We start from the raw sequence: 19172 nt of genomic DNA, 5'->3' as shown, positions 1-19172 counted from the left end.
AAGATCTGGTACTTCTCATTACCTGCAGGGCATGAGAAGTATGTCTTCCCATATTTCAATTAGGGGAATTCTATCTATTGACTTCTTATGTAGCTGAGGACTTGACTCTCTTATAACATCAACTTTGCAACATGTTTATAGCAAAATTTTTGGTTAACTCACTAGTCACTTCTTACATTATTATGACTAGGAAAATATTTATGTTATTATGACTATATGGGGAGATAGCTGCTGAGGTAAGAATTTTACAGTAGCCTGGGCAACAAAGTGAGACCCTGTCTCTACAAAAATTTAAAAATTAGCCAGGTGTGCTGGCACCCACCTGTAGTCCCAGCTACTGAGGGGGCTGAGGTAGGAGGATCACTTGAGCCTGGGAGGTTGAGACTGCAGTGAGCTATGATTGTGCCACTGCACTCCAACCTAGGCAACAGAGCAAAACCCTGAGGAAGAAAGAAAAGGAAAGGAAAGAAAAGAAAACACAAGACAAGAAAAGAAATGAAAGGAGAAAAAAAAAAGGAAGGAAGGAAGACAGGAGGAAAGAACAAAAAAGAAACAAAGACAGAAATAAAGAATAAGACAAAAAGAAAGAAAAACAAAGAAAAAAGGAGGAAAGAGAGAAAGAAAAAGAAAAAGAAAAGGAGAGACAGGGACGGAGAGAGAGAGGGAGGGAGAGAGAGGTAGAGAGAGGGAGGTAGAGAGAGGGAGGGAGAGAGAGGGGGAGAGAGGGGGAGAGAGGGGGAGGGAGAGAGAGGGAGGGAGGGAGAGAGAGGGAGGGAGAGAGAGGGAGAGGGAAGAAAGGTTTGATCCTTTTGTAGTTCATGAGCATGATGATTGGGTGTTCACGAATGTGTGTGAGATGTGCCACCCTCCAACCTTGTTATGACCTCAGCACATTACCCATCTGACCTCAACTTGGAAAAGAAAAAAAATTCTTTTTACAGTGATTGCTCCCTTGCTCATATAACTGTTTATTTTTCCTATAGTTAATAGCTACTTGTTTTTTCATTTGTTAGTAATGCAAATTCCATCTCCCTAACCCCACCACTGAATGCTCCAAGAGATCTAACAAATGCCTATCAATATATTTTCCTAAAATCTTGAACACATCATATCATCAATTAATTCCATTTTCTTTCCTTGGAAACCTTTCTTCTGCAGCTAATAGTATTCAGTTTTCAATGGACTAGTTGCTCTCTAGGCCCAGTAGCTCTTGTCATGGGATTTATTTTTGCTGTTTTTCTATGTTAAATCCTTTGTTTCCTGGATTCTATAACATTTGTCTTTGTTGATTATGCACTTATTTGGTTAAAGCATATGTTCCAGATGCTTTCTGAAAAAATATACACGAGCCAGGTGTGGTGGCTAATGCCTGCAGTTCCAGCTACCTGGGAGGCTGAGGTGGGAGGATCGTTTGTGCTAGGAGTTTGAGACCACCCTGGGCAACACAGTGAAACCCTGTCTCTATTTTTTAAAAGAATGTATATGGAAGGTAAATTTTTAAAGGATTTGCATATCTGAGATATCTTTTTTTTTTTCTTTGAGACAGGTTCTCACTCTGCTGCCCAGACTGGAGTGTGGTGCTACAATCATAGCTCACTGCAGCCTCAATCTTCTAGGGCTCAAGTGATCCTCCCACCTCAGCCTCCCAAGTAGCTGGTACTTCAGGTATGAGCCAACACGTCCAGCTAATTTTTAAATTTTTTTTAGAGATGGGGTCTAACTATGTTGCTCAGGCTGGTCTCAAGTCATCTCCTGGGCTCAAGGGATCCTCCTGCCTTGGCCTCCCACTGTGCTGGGATTACAGGCATAAGCCACTGTGCCCAGCCAACTTAATTTTTTTTTTTTTGAGATGGAGTCTCACTCTGTCGCCAGGCTGGAGTGCAGTGGCACAATCTCGGCTCATTGCAACCTCTGCCTCCCGGGTTCAAGCGATTCTCCTGCCTCAGCCTCCCAAGTAGCTGGGACTACTTGCGCACGCCACCCCACCCAGCTAATTTTTGTATTTTTAGTAGAGATGGGGTTTCACCATGTTGCCAAGGATGGTCTCGATCTCTTGACCTCATGATCTGCCTGCTTCAGCCTCCCAAAGTGCTGGGATTACAGGTGTGAGCCACTGCACCTGGCTGCCAACTTAATTTTTATTTAGAGACAGGGTGGATTTGGCACTGTCACCCAGGCTGGAGTGTAGTAGCATGATCACAGCTCGCTTCAGCCTCAAATTCCTGGGATTAAGTGGTTCTCTTGACTCAACATCCCAAGTAGCTGGGACTATAGGCACACACCATGCCCAGCTTATGTGGAATATCTTCATTCTATATCCATCTTTTGATTAATTGTCTGGCAAGGTATAGAATTCTAGGTTGAAACTGGCCGGGTGCGGTGGCTCATGTCTGTGATCTAAGCACTTTGAGAGGCTGAGGTAGGCGGATCACCTGAGGTCAGGAGTTTCAGACCAGTCTGTTCAACATGGTGAAACTCTGTCTCTACTAAAAATACAAAAAATTAACTGGGCATGGTGATGCGTGCCTGTAATCCCAGCTATGGAGGAGGCAGAGGCAGGAGAATCGCTTGAACTCAGGAGGCAGAGGTTGCAGTGAGCCAAGCTCACACCACTACACTCCAGCCTGGGTGACAGGGTGAGACTCGGCCTCAAAAAAAAAAAAAAAAAAGAAAAAAAAAAGAATTCTAGGTTGAAATTATTTTCCTCAGAAATTTGAAGGTGCTGCTCCACTATCTCCTGGAATCCAGTACTACTGTCCAGAACTCTGATGATATTTTGATTCTTGTTTCTTTATCTATAAGCTATTTATATTTTATCTCCAGAAGCTTATTTTTTTTACCCTAATGCTCTGAAATTTCATGATTATGTATTTTAACTTCGTGGCATTTAAGAAATCACTGTATTCAGCACAAGATTAGATCTTACCACTCTTGAAACATGTATTCTTCAGTACTTAGAAACAAATAAGTACCACTATTCCATCGACTTTCTATCCTACATGCAGCTTTCGCTATTTCATCTGCTATGGTCTCCTCTCTCATCTGTCCTTGTGGGTTAAAATGAATATCATTTTTATTTATTTTAGTGGGGATGTAGGAAAGATTGCAGTATTATCACTGCATATGCTAAGTCTACCACATGTAACCATCTCATTGCACCAGAATCTCCTGGGGTAAGGTTTGGAAATGTTTGAGAAAAGAAAAGCTTCAGGTGATTCTGGGACCAGCCAGATTTCAAAACCACTGTCCAACACCATTTATGTTCAAACTCACTTGTAGAACAGGAAACTGAAAATCTAATAGTTCTCTAATCACTAAATTATCAAAAGAACAGTGACCTGACTAAGATGACCTGTGAAAGAGCTTGAGAGGAGGAAATGTTTAACCACTGAGTCTTGAGTAACGCTGAGAGTACAAACTTGAAGGTCATTTGTTTTATCTGCTGGGGAATAAAAATGGCAAAGGTACAAATAATGTTGTAGTCATGATAATGGAAAAGCTTAAACTGGCAGTGGGGACATAGGGTTTGACAGGTGGGGCAACAAGGCACAAAAAATGCTCTGGCAAAATCTGAGGCTTAGAAGAGAAGCCACTCTTCTCCGGGATGAACTGCTAGACCTGGGTCTGCTTGCCTCCTGGTAAAAATAAGTATCCAGCGATTGTGACAGGTTGGGTCACAATCAGATACAGTCTTGCAGCATCATCCCAAATCAGAAGGGGAGCCAGAGTGCAGAGGATGCCCAAATAGGTCATGTAAACAAAAGCTGTTTTTATAGAAAGTGTTGGATCAGGAACTGCTAAGGAGGGTCTCTGTACAGGATGAAGAGGCTCTCAAAAGTGATCAAGTCACCAAAATAACTCAAAACTGTAGGTAAATCGAGGAAAAGACAGTGGCTATACAAAACTCTGAAGGTGTTGCCAAAGACAAGGCACAGGTATTGTGGCCTGTATGAAGGGTTCTAAACCCTATCTAACAGCCATAAGAGTGTTCTTCAAGGAGTCTGAGCCCAGGCACGGTAGCTCAAGCCTATAGACGCTTGAGACCAGGATTTCAAGACCAGCCTGGGCAACACAGTGAGTCCATCTATACACACACACACACACACACACACACACACACACACACACACACACACACACACACACACACACACACACACACACACACACACACACACACACACACACACACACACACACACACACACACACACACACACACACACACACACACACACACACACACACACACACACACACACACACACACACACACACACACACACACACACACCCCTTACAAAGATCCCTGACCTTTTATGTAAAGTCCTAAGATAAGGCTTCAAGCCCATTCTGAAGGCTGGGGAGAAGTAGGCTTTTCTGAATATCAAAGCAATCCCTAACGAAGTTACAGTTCAGTGTATTTGAAGTCTGTTCAAACTCTCATCAGTCAAAGAGTCCTTAGACAGCTTTACAGAACTGTATGAAATAGTCAGTACCCATAACAGACCAGAAAGTCAGTAGTAAGAAAGCCTAGATGACAGATCTTCTCTCAGACTCATATTTTCTGTTCTAGGGGCCCGCATGGAACCACTGCAAATTCCAATGTTACAAATGAATAAGGTCCATCTAGCCATGGTAGAATTTATGTTTTATTTATTTATGTTTGTGTTTTTCCATCACAGAAATATTTCTCATTTTAATGGCTTAGATCTGAAGTAGGTATCTCTGTGCTTAAGAAAAAAAAGTTTTTAAAAACACAAATGACTGCATTCTGATTCTAATGCACTATGGGAGGAAAAGGTGCTGTGTACTAGAATAAATTCTGGTACTCCTGCTGACCAGACAGTAAGACTTTCACAGCTGAGATGGAGGCAGTGGCTTTAACAATAAGTGGCTGGGTGAAGTCAGGATAGAAGATATCCTGGGCTGAAGAAGAGGAGGATGAGTGTACTTGAATCACTGAACATAGGTGCCTTGCTGCCTTCAGAGCGAGACAAAGGGTGTCAGACACAATTCAAGAAAAAAAAACCATTGGTAAAGTGACAGGAGGTATCAGTAGTTCAAGGAACCACTGCTTCTGCCACAGGTGAGTGGGTAACAATCTGCTTCCTTATGGATATCACAAAGGAGTCTATAATTACTTGAAGATTAGGTTTCATTAACATTTATACTCCACAGATATTTCAAGGACCTTGGGAGAAGAAGAGCAAGTATCCATTTTTAACATTAGGTTGATTATACACAAAATGATCTATCCCTCATTCTTATTCATTAAATATATTGGAGAGAAGTGGATGAATTAACTACTACTGTATATATTTCTGAAAGTTTGTTCAAGTTCTCTAACTCTGGTTTTCCTAAGAAAGAGTACTCATTCTGTAATCTATGCTGAGGCTCCATGGCTGTAGTTTTCAAGCATCTGCCCACCCTATTCTTTTTTGAACCGTCTTCACACAAAATCGAAAAAATTGCTCTCAGAGAGACTAGTGGTCAGATCTGGAACCTAGGGCCACATCTACGAATTCCTTGCAAAAAGGCTTAGGATATTTTAAGACAATATATAAGTATATGGAGAAACTCAAGCTTGATGGTAAAACCTCTTAAAGATAAGAAGCTTCTATTATTTGATAACCCAGGGCCTAGGACACAGCTGGTTGGAACAGAGGAGGTATGCAATAAATACATGTTGAACAAATGAAGTGTCAAAGGTTCTTCAAACTGCAACAAACTTCCTGAAAAATGAAACTGAGTCAGCACTGGGTGAGCTGTTTTGCCCTTAAGGACACAGAGGCATGCCGATGTATGTTAGCCCAAAAAGTTCTTGGTGTTCCTGGTCTGAGGTCAACAAAGAAACCCTGAGACCTTACTGACATGGGTGTAAAGGTATCTGGCAAAGGCAGAAGGGATGATAACAAGGCATCCTATTAACCAGCAGGGCATGGCAGATACTCCAAAGTAGAGCAGGCAAGAAAATGAATACAGAGAAGTAGGAAAGACATAAAGAGCAGGGAGGAGGGCAGGTCCAGGCAGGTAAATTTAATGGTTGAGAGATCAGAAGCAACCAGAGCAAAGAGACACAAAGCACTATTGCTGAGCAGCAGGCAGAGGCTGTTTGTTCTCCGCTTTGCTTCACAGAATTACTCTCTATTGGTGGAGAACACTCAGCCCACAGATATTGGGTGATACAGTGAGACAGAAGTGAGAATTACAGGAAAGACGACCCTGATGATACAGTAGAAGAAGTACTGGGAGAAATAACAAACAACTTCCCCAAGCAGAAGAGCAACTGTAAACAGAAATGTCTGCCCATCTGAAGCAGAACAGTTATACATCTCGGCTGTACCTACTTACCTCTGACTTGCTGTTCTAGACTAAGGATGACTGCCACGGCTTGATGAAGAATAAGGAGTTTTGTTTGGGGTTTTTCACTCTTCAAGTGAAGCTGACACATTCGGCCAAGCTCTTTGAATGCTTCATTAATATCCCGCACGCGTAAGCGTTCTCTGGCATTGTTAGCCATCCGCCTCTCCTTCTCCCTTTCTATCTTCTGTTCAGGGTTCAAATCCTCATCTTCATTAGTACTGCTAGAAAATAAAGTAACAACAAGGTCTATTAGGTTTCCTATAAAGTAAGATATGCTGATTGTGCACAATTATAAAGCATAAAGATGGAAATGAAAACCACCTATAAATCTTGTAAACAGTTGTAATAGGTGCAGTTAACATGATTGTATATTCCTTTCAAATTTTTCTTCAATGCACATATACAGTCATATAGTTGAAATATACTACATACACTCTTAAGTGCATTTTTCATTGCACATTATAGCATAAAGATTTCTCCAGAAACTCTTCATAAATATAAGATCAACAACTACATAATATTTTAGCACCTTGCTACACAAAATGTGATCCACAAATCAGCAGCATCAGCATTAATGGGAACTTGTTAAAAACACTGGAGTAGAATCTCCCAGGTTCTGCTCCCATCTTACTGAATTAGAAGCTGCATTTTAACATGTTCCCCAGATGACTGATATACACATTACAGTTTAAAAGCCCCCCTAGTACATGAATGTATAATTTGCTTAGCCTATGCTCTTAAATATACTCTGGCGGTTACCTGGCGAAAAGAAAGAAGGAAAGCTTAAGATACAGATTGAGAGAAGTATCTCAGAAAATGGCTATTTTTTTGTTCTAGAGATAAATTATCATCAATGGTGATGATAAAACATGGGAGAAATGACACAATTTTTTGAAGGGCAAATTGGCAAAACGAATCCAGAGCCTTAATGTTTATTACCTCTTGATCAGCAATTCCAACTTTGGAAATTCATCCTAAGAATATAATTAGAGATGTACATAGAAATTTATGTAAAGGGAGATGATCACAGAATTATTTACATTAGCAACATATTGGGATTTAATAATAGGAAATGGGTTCAATAAATCATAGTACGTTCAGACAATGGACCATTATGTTGTATCTAAAATCAAGCTGCAGATTATGCTAAGTAAAAAAAGCCAGTCATGAAAGATCACATACATACTCTACAATTCCATTTACATGAACTTCTAGAAAAGACAAAACTATGGTAACAGAAAGCAGATCAATGGTTGCCAAGGACCACGGGATGGAGGAAAGGGACTCACTACCAAGGGGAATAAGGACATTTTTTGAGGTGGATTCTACATTATGAATAAGGTGGCTGTTATATAACTTTTACCCTTGTCAAAATGACAAAATGTATACATTTTAACATACATAATAAAGACTGTATATTTAAAATTAGTGAATTTTATTATTACATGTGTATTAAGCCTCAATAAAGCTGATCCAAAACAAAAACAAAATACTTAAAAAAAATACATTGCTGAGGTGGGTTGCTTCCAAGATGGCCGAATAGGAACAGCTCTGATCTACAGCTCCCAGTGAGATCGATGAAAAAGATGGGTGATTTCTGCATTTCCAACTGAGGTACTTGGTTCATCTAATTGGGACTGGTTGAACAGTGGGTGCAGCCCACGGAGGGTGAGCTGAAGCAGGGTGGGGCATTTCCTCACCTGGGAAGTGCAAGGGGTTGGGGGATTACCCTTTCCTAGCCAAGGGAAGCCATGAGTGACTGTACCTGGAGAAGCAGTACACTCCTGCCCAAATACTGCGCTTTTCCCACAGTCTTCGCAACCAGCAGACCAGGAGATTCCCTCCCGTGCCTGGCCTGGCGGCTCCCAGGCCCATGGAGCCTTGCTTGCTGCTAGCGCAGCAGTCTGAGATCGACCTGGATGGCTAAGTTTGGCAGGGGGAGGGGCATCCACCATTACTGAGGCTTGAGTAGGTGGTTTTATGTTCACTGTGTGAACGAAGTGGCAGGGAAGCTCGAACTGGGTGGAGCCCACTGCAGCCCAGCAAGGCCTACTGCCTCTCTAGATTCCACCTCTGAGGGCAGGGCATTATCTGAACAAAAGGCAGCAGACAGTTTCTCCAGACTTAAACATCCCTGCCTGACAGCCCTGAAGAGAACAGTGGTTCTCCCAGCATGGCATTCGAGCTCTGATAATGGAGAGACTGCCTCCTCAAGTGGGTCCCTGACCCCCGTGTAGCCTGACTGGGAGACACCTCCCAGTAGAGGCCAACAGACACCTCATACAGGTGGGTGCCCCTCTGGGACGAAGCTTCCAGAGGAAGGATCAGGCAGCAATATTTGCTGTTCTGCAGCCTCCGCTGGTGATACCCAGGCAAAGAGGGTCTGGAGTGGACCTCCAGCAAACTCCAACAGACGTGCAGCTGAGGGGCCAGTCTGTTAGAAGGAAAACTAACAGACAGAAAGGAATAGCATCAACATCAACAAAAAGGATATCCACACCAAAATCCCATTCGTAGGTCACCAACATCAAAGACCAAAGGTAGATAAAACCACAAAGCTGGGGAGAAACCAGAGCAGAAAGGCTGAAAATTCCAAAAGCCAGAATGCCTCTTCTCCTCCAAAGGAGCACAACTCCTCATCAACAAGGGAACAAAACTGGATGGAGAATGAGTTTGATGAGTTGACAGAAGTAGGCTTCAGGAGGTTGGTAATAAGAAAGCTGTTCTCCAAGCTAAAGAAGCATGTTCTAACCCACTGCGAGGAAGCAAAAAACCTTGGAAAAAGGTTAGACGAATGGCTAAATAGAATATCCAGCGTAGAGAAGACCTTAAATGACCTGATGGAGCTGAAAACCACAATATGACAACTTCGTGAAGCATACACAAGCTTCAGTAGCTGATGTGATCAAGCAGAGGAAAGGATATCAGTGATTGAAGATCAAATTAATGAAATAATGCGAGAAGACAAGATTAGAGAAAAAAGAGTGAAAACAAATGAACAAAGCCTCCAAGAAATATGGGACTACATTAAAAGACCAAATCTACATTTGATTGGTGTACCTGAAAGTGACGGGAAGAATGGAACCAAGTTAGAAAACACTCTTCAGGATATTATCCAGGAGAACTTCCCCAACCTAGCAAGGCAGGTCAACATTCAAATTCAGGAAATACAGAGAACACCACAAAGATACTCCTCAAGATGAGCAACTCCAAGACACATAACTGTCAGATTCACCAAGGATGAAATGAAGGAAAAAATGTTAAGGGCTGCCAGAAATAAAGGTTGGATTACCCACAAAGGGGAGCCCATCAGACTAACAGTGGATCTCTCTGCAGAAACCCTACAAGCCAGAAGAGAGTCGGGGCCAATATTTCAACATTCTTAAAGAAAAGAATTTTCAACCCAGAATTTCATATCCAGCCAAACTAAGTTTCATAAATGAAGGAGAAATAAAGTCCTTTACAGACAAGCAAATGCTGAGAGATTTCATCACCACTAGGCCTGCCTTACAAGAGCTCATGAAGGAAGCACTAAACATGGTAAGCAACAACCAGTACCAGCCACTGCAAAACATGCCAAATTGTAAAGACCATCGATGCTGTGAAGAAACTGCATCAATTAATGGGTGAAACAACCAGTAGCATCATAATGACAAGATCAATTTCACACATAACAATATTAACCTTAAATGTAAATGGGCTAAGTGCCCCGATTAAAAGACAGAGACTGACAAATTGGATAAAGAGTGAAGACCCATCAGTGTGCTGTATTCAGGAGACCCACCTCATGTGCAAAGATACACATAGGCTCAAAATAAAGGGATGGAGGAAGATCTACTTTCAAACAAATGGAAAGCAAAAAAAAAAAAAAAAAAGCAGGGGTTGCGCGGTTGCAATCCTGGTCTCTGATAAAACAGACTGTCAACCAACAAAGATCAAAAGAGACAAAGAAGGCCATTACATAATGGTAAAGGGATCAATGCAACAAGAAGACCTAACTATCTCAAATATATACACACCCAATACACGAGCACCCAGATTCATAAAGCAAGTTCTTACAGACCTACAAAAAGACTTAGACTCCCACACAATAATAATGGGAGACTTTAACACCCCACTGTCAATATTAGACAGATCAACGAGACAGAAAATTAACAAGGATATCCAGGACTTGAACTCAGCTCTGGACCAAGCGGACTTAACAGTCATCTACAGAACTCTCCACCCCATATCAACAGAATATACATTCTTCTCAGCACCACACTGCACTTATTCTAAAATTGACCACATAATTGGAAGCAAAACACTCCTCAGCAAATGTAAAATAACAGAAATCACAACAAAATGTCTCTCAGACCACAGTGAAATCAAATTAGAACTTCTCAGGAAAAAAAAAAAAAGTAAACAGTGGTTAATTCTGAATAGTGGGGTTTCTTGTGATTTTTGTGTATACTTTTCTGTATTTTCTACATTTCTGTAATGAAAATAGAGTACATAATCAGAAAAAAAAATATGATGGAGATGCTCTGTAACAGCTTACAGAAAGTTCTATTTATGATTCAGATATAAATTACTGACCACAGCTTCTCAGAACCTTGAAATAATGTACAAAAATATTAGACATTTTTACCTCTTCTTTAATACCCTGAGTATTCTAATAAAAGAACAAGTACACAGGCCAGGCATGGTGGCTCGTGCTTGTAACCTAAGTGGTTTGGGAAGCTGAGGCGGGCATGGGAGAAATGCCTGAGTCCAGCAGCTTGAGGTTATTGTCCACTGCGCTCCAGCCTGGGTGACAAACAGAGACTCTGTCTCTAAAAAGTATGCAATATTTAACCTGCTAATCATTAAGAATCATATAAATGCATTCTTTTGACAAAAGAAAATCACTGGTTCTTGGACTTCAAAAAGGCCTTTAAAGATCATCGAGCCCAGTGGTGTCCACAGATAGCCACTCATTAGAATCTCCAAGAGCACTTGAAAAATACAGCTTTCCAGGTCTCACTACCAGAGATGCTAGACTCACTAATTTAGTGAGTTTGGGTTGGGGCCCAGGCACCTGTATTTCTAAAATGTTCCAGGGTCTGGGCAGCAGGGTTGAGAACCACTTCAAGACCTAGGATCACAGAGCTAACTGGTGGCAGTATGATGATGAGATGTCAGGTCAGTGCTCCATGGAAGCAAGCCTACACCATACACTTAAAATTACCACCATAACACTACCACTGTAACAGTAGATATAGTATCTTTATTGAGTGCTTACTGTGTGCTAGACAGTGTGCAAAGGGTTTTACATGCATCATTTTCAGGTTATTCCTACAAGAATCCTGTAACAGAAAGTATCCTTTTAGAGAAGAAGAAACTGAGCTCAAACACTTGCCCAAAGTCACTTGGCAAGTATGTAATGGAAGCACAATTCAAACCCTTATTTTGTCCAAAGGTCATGTTATTAACCTATTCATTATTATGGACTATTACTAACCTATTACACTGCCTCCTAATTTCTGATGACCTATAATATGGGTCAGCAAACTGATCTATGAGCTGGTCATCCGTTTTTGTAAGTAAAATTTTATTGGAACAGCGATACCCATTTGACTTTGGCTACTTTTGTGCTCTAATGGCAGTGGTAAGTAGCTGTGACAGAGACTGTATGTCCAATAAAGCCTAATAATAGTCACTATTTGGGACTTTACAGAGAAAGTTTGCTGATTCCTGATCTATAAGAAGATGAATATGGAAGAAAGATGTAAACTGTTTCCCTTAAAATTCTATTTGAATAAAAACTATGTAAGAGTTAAGATGCCTCCAAAGAGTGGTCTCTGAATTCCTTGACACAGTTTTTTCCTTCCTTATGCCCCTGATAGTTGAGTACAATACATATTAAAGTAATAATATTAAGATCTTAAGATTTCCTTTTTCCCAAGATAAATGTTTAGGTGTTGAAAACAGTGAGAATGTCAAAAGAGCAAAAGGACACCTTTTAAGTTGTGAATGACAGAAAGGAACATTCTGCTTCTTTTAGTTTTATCTACCATCCTCATTGCACCATAATTCAACACAAAGAACAATGTTTTAAATCTGTATAAGATATATACACATATCATTGATAAATGAATATGTATGCCAAGAAATAGGGTGTACCACAAATATACTAAATGATCTAACTTTTAAATTTTCATTAGAAAAAAGTCTTTTTTTAGAGACAGCATCTCTCTGTTAGCCAGGCTAGAGTGCAGTGGCATGATCATGGCTCACTACAGCCTCAAACTTCTGAACTCAAGCAATCTTCCTGCCTTACCCTCCCAAGTAGCTGGGACTACGGGTGTTTGCCACCATGCCCCGCTAATTTTTTGTAAAGACAGAATCTAGCTATGTAGCCCAGGCTGGTCTTGAACTTCTGGCCTCAAGAGATCCTCCTGCCTTAGCCACCCAAAGTGCTGGGATTACAGGCATGAGCCACTGTGCCTGGCCTAACTCATCTAATTTTAATGTAGAACTGGAAGAAAAATTTGAAGGAAAAATCCAGAAATCACTTGAAACTAATGTACTATGTGTCTATATTCATACTTCAAAGCAAAGTCAAGTCCATTTTCCAGAAAACTCCACGACAACATCATTCTGCCTAGAATACTTCCTTTTTCATACTTTTCTCAAATTACTATTTAATTGTTTGTTAAAAAGAAACATTTTTTCTGAAGGACCAGATGGTAAATATTTTCAGCTCTCATGGGCCATATAGTCTCTGTGGCAACTATTCTAGTCTGGCAATGCAGTATGAAAACAACCACAGACAATGGATAAATGAATGTGGCATGGTGATGTTCTAATAAAACATAAAAACAGGCAGCAGCCAGGCGCAGTGGCTCACGCCTGTAATCCCAGCACTTTGGGAGGACGAGGTGAGCAGATCGCTTGAGGCCAGGAGTTTAAAACCAGCCTGGAAAACATGGTGAAACCCTGTCTCTATTAAAAATACAAAAATTAGCCAGGCATGGTGGCATCTGCCTGTAATCCCAGCTACTTGGGGGGCTGAGGCTGCAGTGAGCCAAGATCGCCCCATGGCATTCCAGCCTGGGTGACAGCGAGAGCCTGTCTTTAAATAAATAAGTAAATAAATAGATAAATAAATTAATTAATAATAAAAACAAAAACAAAAATAGGCAGTGAGCTGGGTAGGCCCATGGGCCATAATTTGCTTGTTTAAATCAGAGTCTTACCATATATTTAGCCCTTATATTAATATACAGTTATGAGCCCATAACATTTTGGTCAATGAGGGACTACATACATGACAGTGGTCTTATTATATTGGAGCTAAAAAATGTCTATTATATAGTAATGTAGCTGTGGTAAGGCTGCAGCACAACACATTAGTCATGTTAACTGTTTGTTTGTATAGGTGCTGATATAAACAAACCTACTGTGCTGCCAGTTGTATAAAAGCATGCAATTAAGTACAGTACACACTACAGTAAGTCCTCAATATCATTGATCAGTTCTTGGAAACTGCAACTTTAAGGAAAATGACACATAATAAAACCAGTTTTATCATAGGTTAATTGATATAAATAAGAGTTAAGTCCCTACAGTACATTTCTGGTGACAAAATATCATCAAACTTCTAAATAAAAACCAAAATACACTTCTAATATTAAACAATGAAATAAATGTGAACTATTCATACATTTAAGAAAGACTCATAAAAATAAGTAAGATTATTATTTACCCAATTATTCCAGTTCAGAGTCGGGGGAGGCTGCAGCCTATCCAGCAGCTCAGGGAGCAAGGTAGAAACAATCCTGGACAGGAGGCCATTTCATTGCAGGGCACAATCACACATACACCCACACTCTCTCATACTGGGACAATTTAGACACATTACTCAACCTAATACGTACATTTTTGGGGTGAAGGAAGAAACCGGAGTACTTAGAGAAAACCCACAAGAGGAGACATGGGAAGAATGTGCAAACTCCACAAACAAAGAGGCTCTAGCTAGGAATCAATTTTTTTTCTCATCATTTCACAAAATGATGTTCTTTGAGGACCTGCTGTACTTGATAATAACTAATTATGTTATTGGTTTATGTATTTATACTATACTATACTATACTTTTTATCATTAGAGTATACTTCTAACTTAAAAAAAAAAGTTGGCCGGGTGTGGTGGCTCACGCTTGTAATCCCAGCACTTTGGAAGGCCGAGGTGGGCAGATCACTGGAGGTCAGGAGTTCGAGACCAGCCTGGCCAACATGGCGAAATCCCATCTCTACTAACAATACAAAAATTCGCTGGGCATGGTGGCAGGCACCTGTAGTCCCAGCTACTCTGGAGGCTGAGGCAAGAGAACTGCTTGAACCCGGGAGGCAGAGGTTGCAATGAGCCAAGATTGTGCCGCTGCACCCCAGCCTGGGCGACAAGACCTCAAGGCAGGTCCTTTAGGAGGTATTCCAGAAGAAGGCTTTGTTACCTTAGGAGAGACAGCTTCCTGCATGTTACTGCCTGTGAAGACATTCAGTGGGACAAGATGTGGAGGTGGAAGACAGTGATATTAATGATCTTGACCTTGTGTAGGCCTAGGCTAACATGTGTGTTTGTGTCTTAGTTTTTAACAAAAAAGTTTGAAAAGTAAACAAACAAAAAACCACAAAATTTTAAAAATAGAAAAAAGCTTACAAAGGCCGGGTGCGGTGGCACATGCCTGTAATCCCAGCATTTTGGGAGGCTGAGGTGGGCAGATCACTTGAGGTCAGGAGTTCCAGACCTGCCTGGCCAACATGGTGAAACCCCGTCTCCACTAAAACTACAAAAATTAGCCTGGAGTGGTGGGGGGTGCCTGTAATCCCAGCTACTTGGGAGGCTGAGGCAGGAGAATCACTTGAACCTGGGAGGCGGAGGTTGCAGTGAGCTGAGATGATGCCACTGCATTCCAGCCTGGGCGACAGAGTAAGACTCCATCTCAAAAAAAAAAAAAAAGCTTACAAAAGAACTTAAAGAAAATATTTTTGTATAGCTATATAATGTGTTTGTGTTTTAAGCTATTATTACAAGAGTCAGAAAGTTAAAAATAATTTAAGTTTATAAAGTAAATGACATACAGTAAGCTAAGGTTAATTTACTATTGAAGAAAAATATTTTTTAATAAATGAAATACAGCCTAAATGTACAGTGTCTGTAAAGTCTACAATAGTGTACAGAAATGTCCTAGGCCTTCACATTCACTAACCACCTGCTCATTGAATCACCCAGAGCAATTTCAAGTCCTGCAAGCTCTATTCATGATAAGTGGCTTATACGGGTACCATTTTTTATCTTTGATTTTTACTGTGACTTTTAGGTGTTTAGATACACAAATTCTTACCATTGTGTTACAACTGCCTACAGCACTCAGTTCAGTAACATGGTATACAGGTATACAGCCTAGGAATAACAGGCTAGGTTTGTGAAAGTATACTGTATGTTTGCACAATGATGAAATTGCCTAGCAATGCATTTCTTAGAATATATACCATTGTTAAGTGACACCTGATGATATTCAAATATTTATTGATCAAATCTATCTAAATGTCCATACCACATGATTTAACTTCTTTTAGCTATTTTACCTTCTACTTATCTAACAGACTAAGCAACTTGAGTGAAGAGATATAATCATATTTTATATATAGTCCCTCAAATGGTATAGTATGAAGGAAAACATAATTTTGAAATCAAACCTTCATATACTTCGCTTTTATAGAGATGATGTGGTGATTAAATGAGACAACATACACAAAAATCCTAACACAATATCTAGAACATAGCTGACAGTTAATAAATGCATGACACCCAGCTTCTCAAGTATTTTTACCTATGGAAAATGAATAAAATTTAAAACCTGGATGCTAACAAATACCTTGTTCTGCCTCTAGATGAAACCTTGATATCTTTTTGGGAGGACTCATCATCTGACTTCATGTCATCTGATGAAGGAGGTTCATGAAGGTTTTCATCCTTTTCTTTGTTTTCAGTCTTGATTTCTGTTGTAACAACAGTTCCAGACTGACTTTGCAAGCCACCTAACAAAGAGGCAAAGGAAAGATAAAATAAAAGACGAGACTCATATATGAATTACAGCTAAGACAATAAAAAGCTTTCTAGCTGGTGAATATCCTTAGCAGTTACAGTGTTATGATGGAGGTCTGAAGATGTAGGAAAGTATACTATTTACAGCTGAAAAGAATATATCCACATCCTTGTGCTTTTTAACAGCATTTGTATTTAGAAGAACAAGTCTGACCCCCATGACCAATTTAATGCTCACTTTCAGGCACTATTTAACAAATGAACAAGGATGAGAAACTATGTATTTTAGAAACTAACTTCTAAGATGTTGCAGAGGTAAAGGACATAAGCTTAACATCTTCCTGGATAAACAGTAAAACAGGCATCATGGTTAAATGTAACTGGGAGAACTTTATTTTGGTGATCTTATTTGCACTTTCAAGTGCTCTATCTTCACACTTACTTGTAAGCTCTATTGGAACAGTGATCAAGTTTGCTTTTTATCAAAATTGCATGTCTCTTCAATCAAACGATAATCTCTAAAACAACAGCTTCCATCATTCGGAGCTCTCAGTATAATCAGAAATATCTCTGTCAATGCCTCTAAGGACCATGAAGATACACTCATGAGGGAAAATGTCTGAGGAAGAGGGACATGACAGAACAGGAAGAGGTAAAAGATAACTGGTAAATACTGAACAATGGTCTGTACGTGGCTCTATTCATCAATAAGTATCTGTAATTGTCAACCTAGGTGGGCCAGTTGGAACCCTAAATATCTACTCTCCACGCTATTTGGAATTCCCTCACCTCAATGACTTTTGATTCACAGATGTCAATCCAGCTGTGAGAAAGGTGACAGTGTTCCAAATGATATCTCTGTCTGCATTATTTCTGAAAACCAACAATATAGTTACCTCTATAATTTTCTTGTGTTTTATGGTTCAGGTCTGTGCTTGAAGTAGTGACTGTACTAGACAGGACTGAATGATTGCCATTGAGACTGACAGAGTCTTCCCGATGAGTTCCAACCTAAAGTTAAAGAAAACCCAAAAATAAAAAAAGATTAAGATAGTTCAGAGGCAATAACTGTCCAAACTATTTTACTAGGTTTAATAGAGAAAACAGTGTCACTCATCTGATTTCAGCAACTTTTTCTGGATGTCATTATTCTGGTTTTTGGGGAGAATTTCAAAATATTAATACTTCATAGCAGTACTGCTTTTAAATCAAACCAAAACATACCTTTTTTAAAAAATGAAACTTCTAATTTGTAAATTTTAAATCCCACAGAGGGTGTTTGTGAGAAGCCAATGAGCTGACAAAGCATTCTATAAGCCACAATGCACTACATATTATAGGGTCTATTAATAATCCTATATAATCAATCTGAAAATCTATTTCATATAATACCTAAATACATTAAAGTATGCATGAACTGGCATTTAACAAAATACTGCTACATTCCAAGCAATGCAAACACCATCAAACAGTCAGCTATTGCAGTATTAATATACATAGAAAAACTTGTTACGGATGAAGTTTTTATTAGAATAGTAGCAGACGTGTCAACTAGAAGATTAAGCTTTTAATTAAACAGGTTTATTGCCTGGAGTTATACATGAGAACCACTGTTTTTCAATAAATCCTTCAATCCTAGTAAACTGCCAAGCTTTGAATCCCTCTTGAGTAATTAATATAACTTTTATCTTCCATGACTTTGCATGATTTTACCCTAAGAGGAATAAATACCCCTATGCAAGTTTATCCTTTGGTTTTTCTGTGAACTAAACAAAAGGAGCCAAAGCAAAATTTTAGGCAATGCAGGTCATTTGGAAGTAGATCTAACTAGAATAGATTCGTTCTTCCACCACACTTTCCAAGAAATGTTTGTCTTTTACACTTATTCTCATCTTTATTTTTAAGAAACATAGCCATTTAGTGGATTTTAAAATTTAATTTAATAGTTACTTTTAAAATGATTTTAGGATTGGTCATTGCTGAGCATTATTTGTGTCACTACTCCCTTGGGTAATAATCATGCCTCCACTACACCCTTTCTCTAAACCACACAATTTCACGATGTATTAGAATCACAAAACCTTAAAGCTGGGAAGGGACCACAGAAACTATGGCAGACTTCCATCCTACTTCCCAGTTTCAGAAAGTTTTAGTATTTGGTTGTTCCCCTAAAAAAACGTGAGAAGAATCTGAAGTACTCAACCTAACAATCAGTAAAGAAATGGACTGTGAAAATTGTATTCAAGAGGACAAATTATTTTTAAAATGTTTCATGAAATTCTGTTTCAAGGGTATCCTGGTATTGTTTATTCTTAACGAATGAGGGTGCTTTCTTACTATGAAGTACTCAGTGATCTAAGAGGAAAGGAAGTTCAAAATCCCATTTTATAAAAATAGATATGGGCAAACACAATATATGGCTGCAAATTCTTTGGAACCTTGGAAGATTAGGCCTACTCTAAAGATTAAATAAATCTAGGAGAATTTTGACGGGCTGGGGAAATAATTGTAAGTTAAAGTAAAAGCTGAGGTGTATTTGTATTTATAATAATGTGGACTTAAAACTTCTACGACCCCTGGCAATATGTACTAATTCTGTTTTACATAACATTTTGAACTATCACACCAAGTAATTTAAAAGAAAACAGCCTTCTAAAATTTAAATTTTAAACATATGTATACTTAGTGTATGTTATACATGTGAAACATTTTATAGCTATGTAAGACAATACTACTG

The 19172-nt window shown here is 39.5% G+C and overlaps 1 protein-coding gene and 1 non-coding gene across 20 annotated transcripts in view; one reads left to right on the top strand and one right to left on the bottom strand.

The window, feature by feature from the left end:
• The window catches only part of TCF12 (transcription factor 12), a 368210-nt gene that overhangs the window by 9035 nt on the left and 340003 nt on the right, over positions 1–19172 (bottom strand). For 12 of the 19 annotated variants that reach the window (XM_055364027.2, XM_055364030.2, XM_004056242.5 and 9 more), the window contains 3 exons: positions 17332–17446; positions 16266–16428; positions 6355–6587 (listed from right to left, as the gene is read on the bottom strand). In XM_055364027.2, coding sequence (XP_055220002.1) covers positions 6355–6587; positions 16266–16428; positions 17332–17446 — 511 coding nt within the window. The remainder of the gene's footprint in view (positions 1–6354; positions 6588–16265; positions 16429–17331; positions 17447–19172) is intronic. The other 7 variants (XM_063699019.1, XM_055364029.2, XM_019010921.4 and 4 more) reach the window with 1 other exon arrangement.
• On the top strand, positions 804–907 carry LOC115930960 (small nucleolar RNA U13). The gene has a single exon (XR_004067542.1). It is a non-coding gene; the product is annotated as a small nucleolar RNA U13 (small nucleolar RNA).

Source organism: Gorilla gorilla, chromosome 16 (assembly GCF_029281585.2).
Source record: "Gorilla gorilla gorilla isolate KB3781 chromosome 16, NHGRI_mGorGor1-v2.1_pri, whole genome shotgun sequence".
Lineage (NCBI taxonomy): Eukaryota > Metazoa > Chordata > Mammalia > Primates > Hominidae > Gorilla > Gorilla gorilla.
Note: the sequence above shows the minus strand (reverse complement) of the source record. Positions and strands in the feature narration are given on the sequence as shown.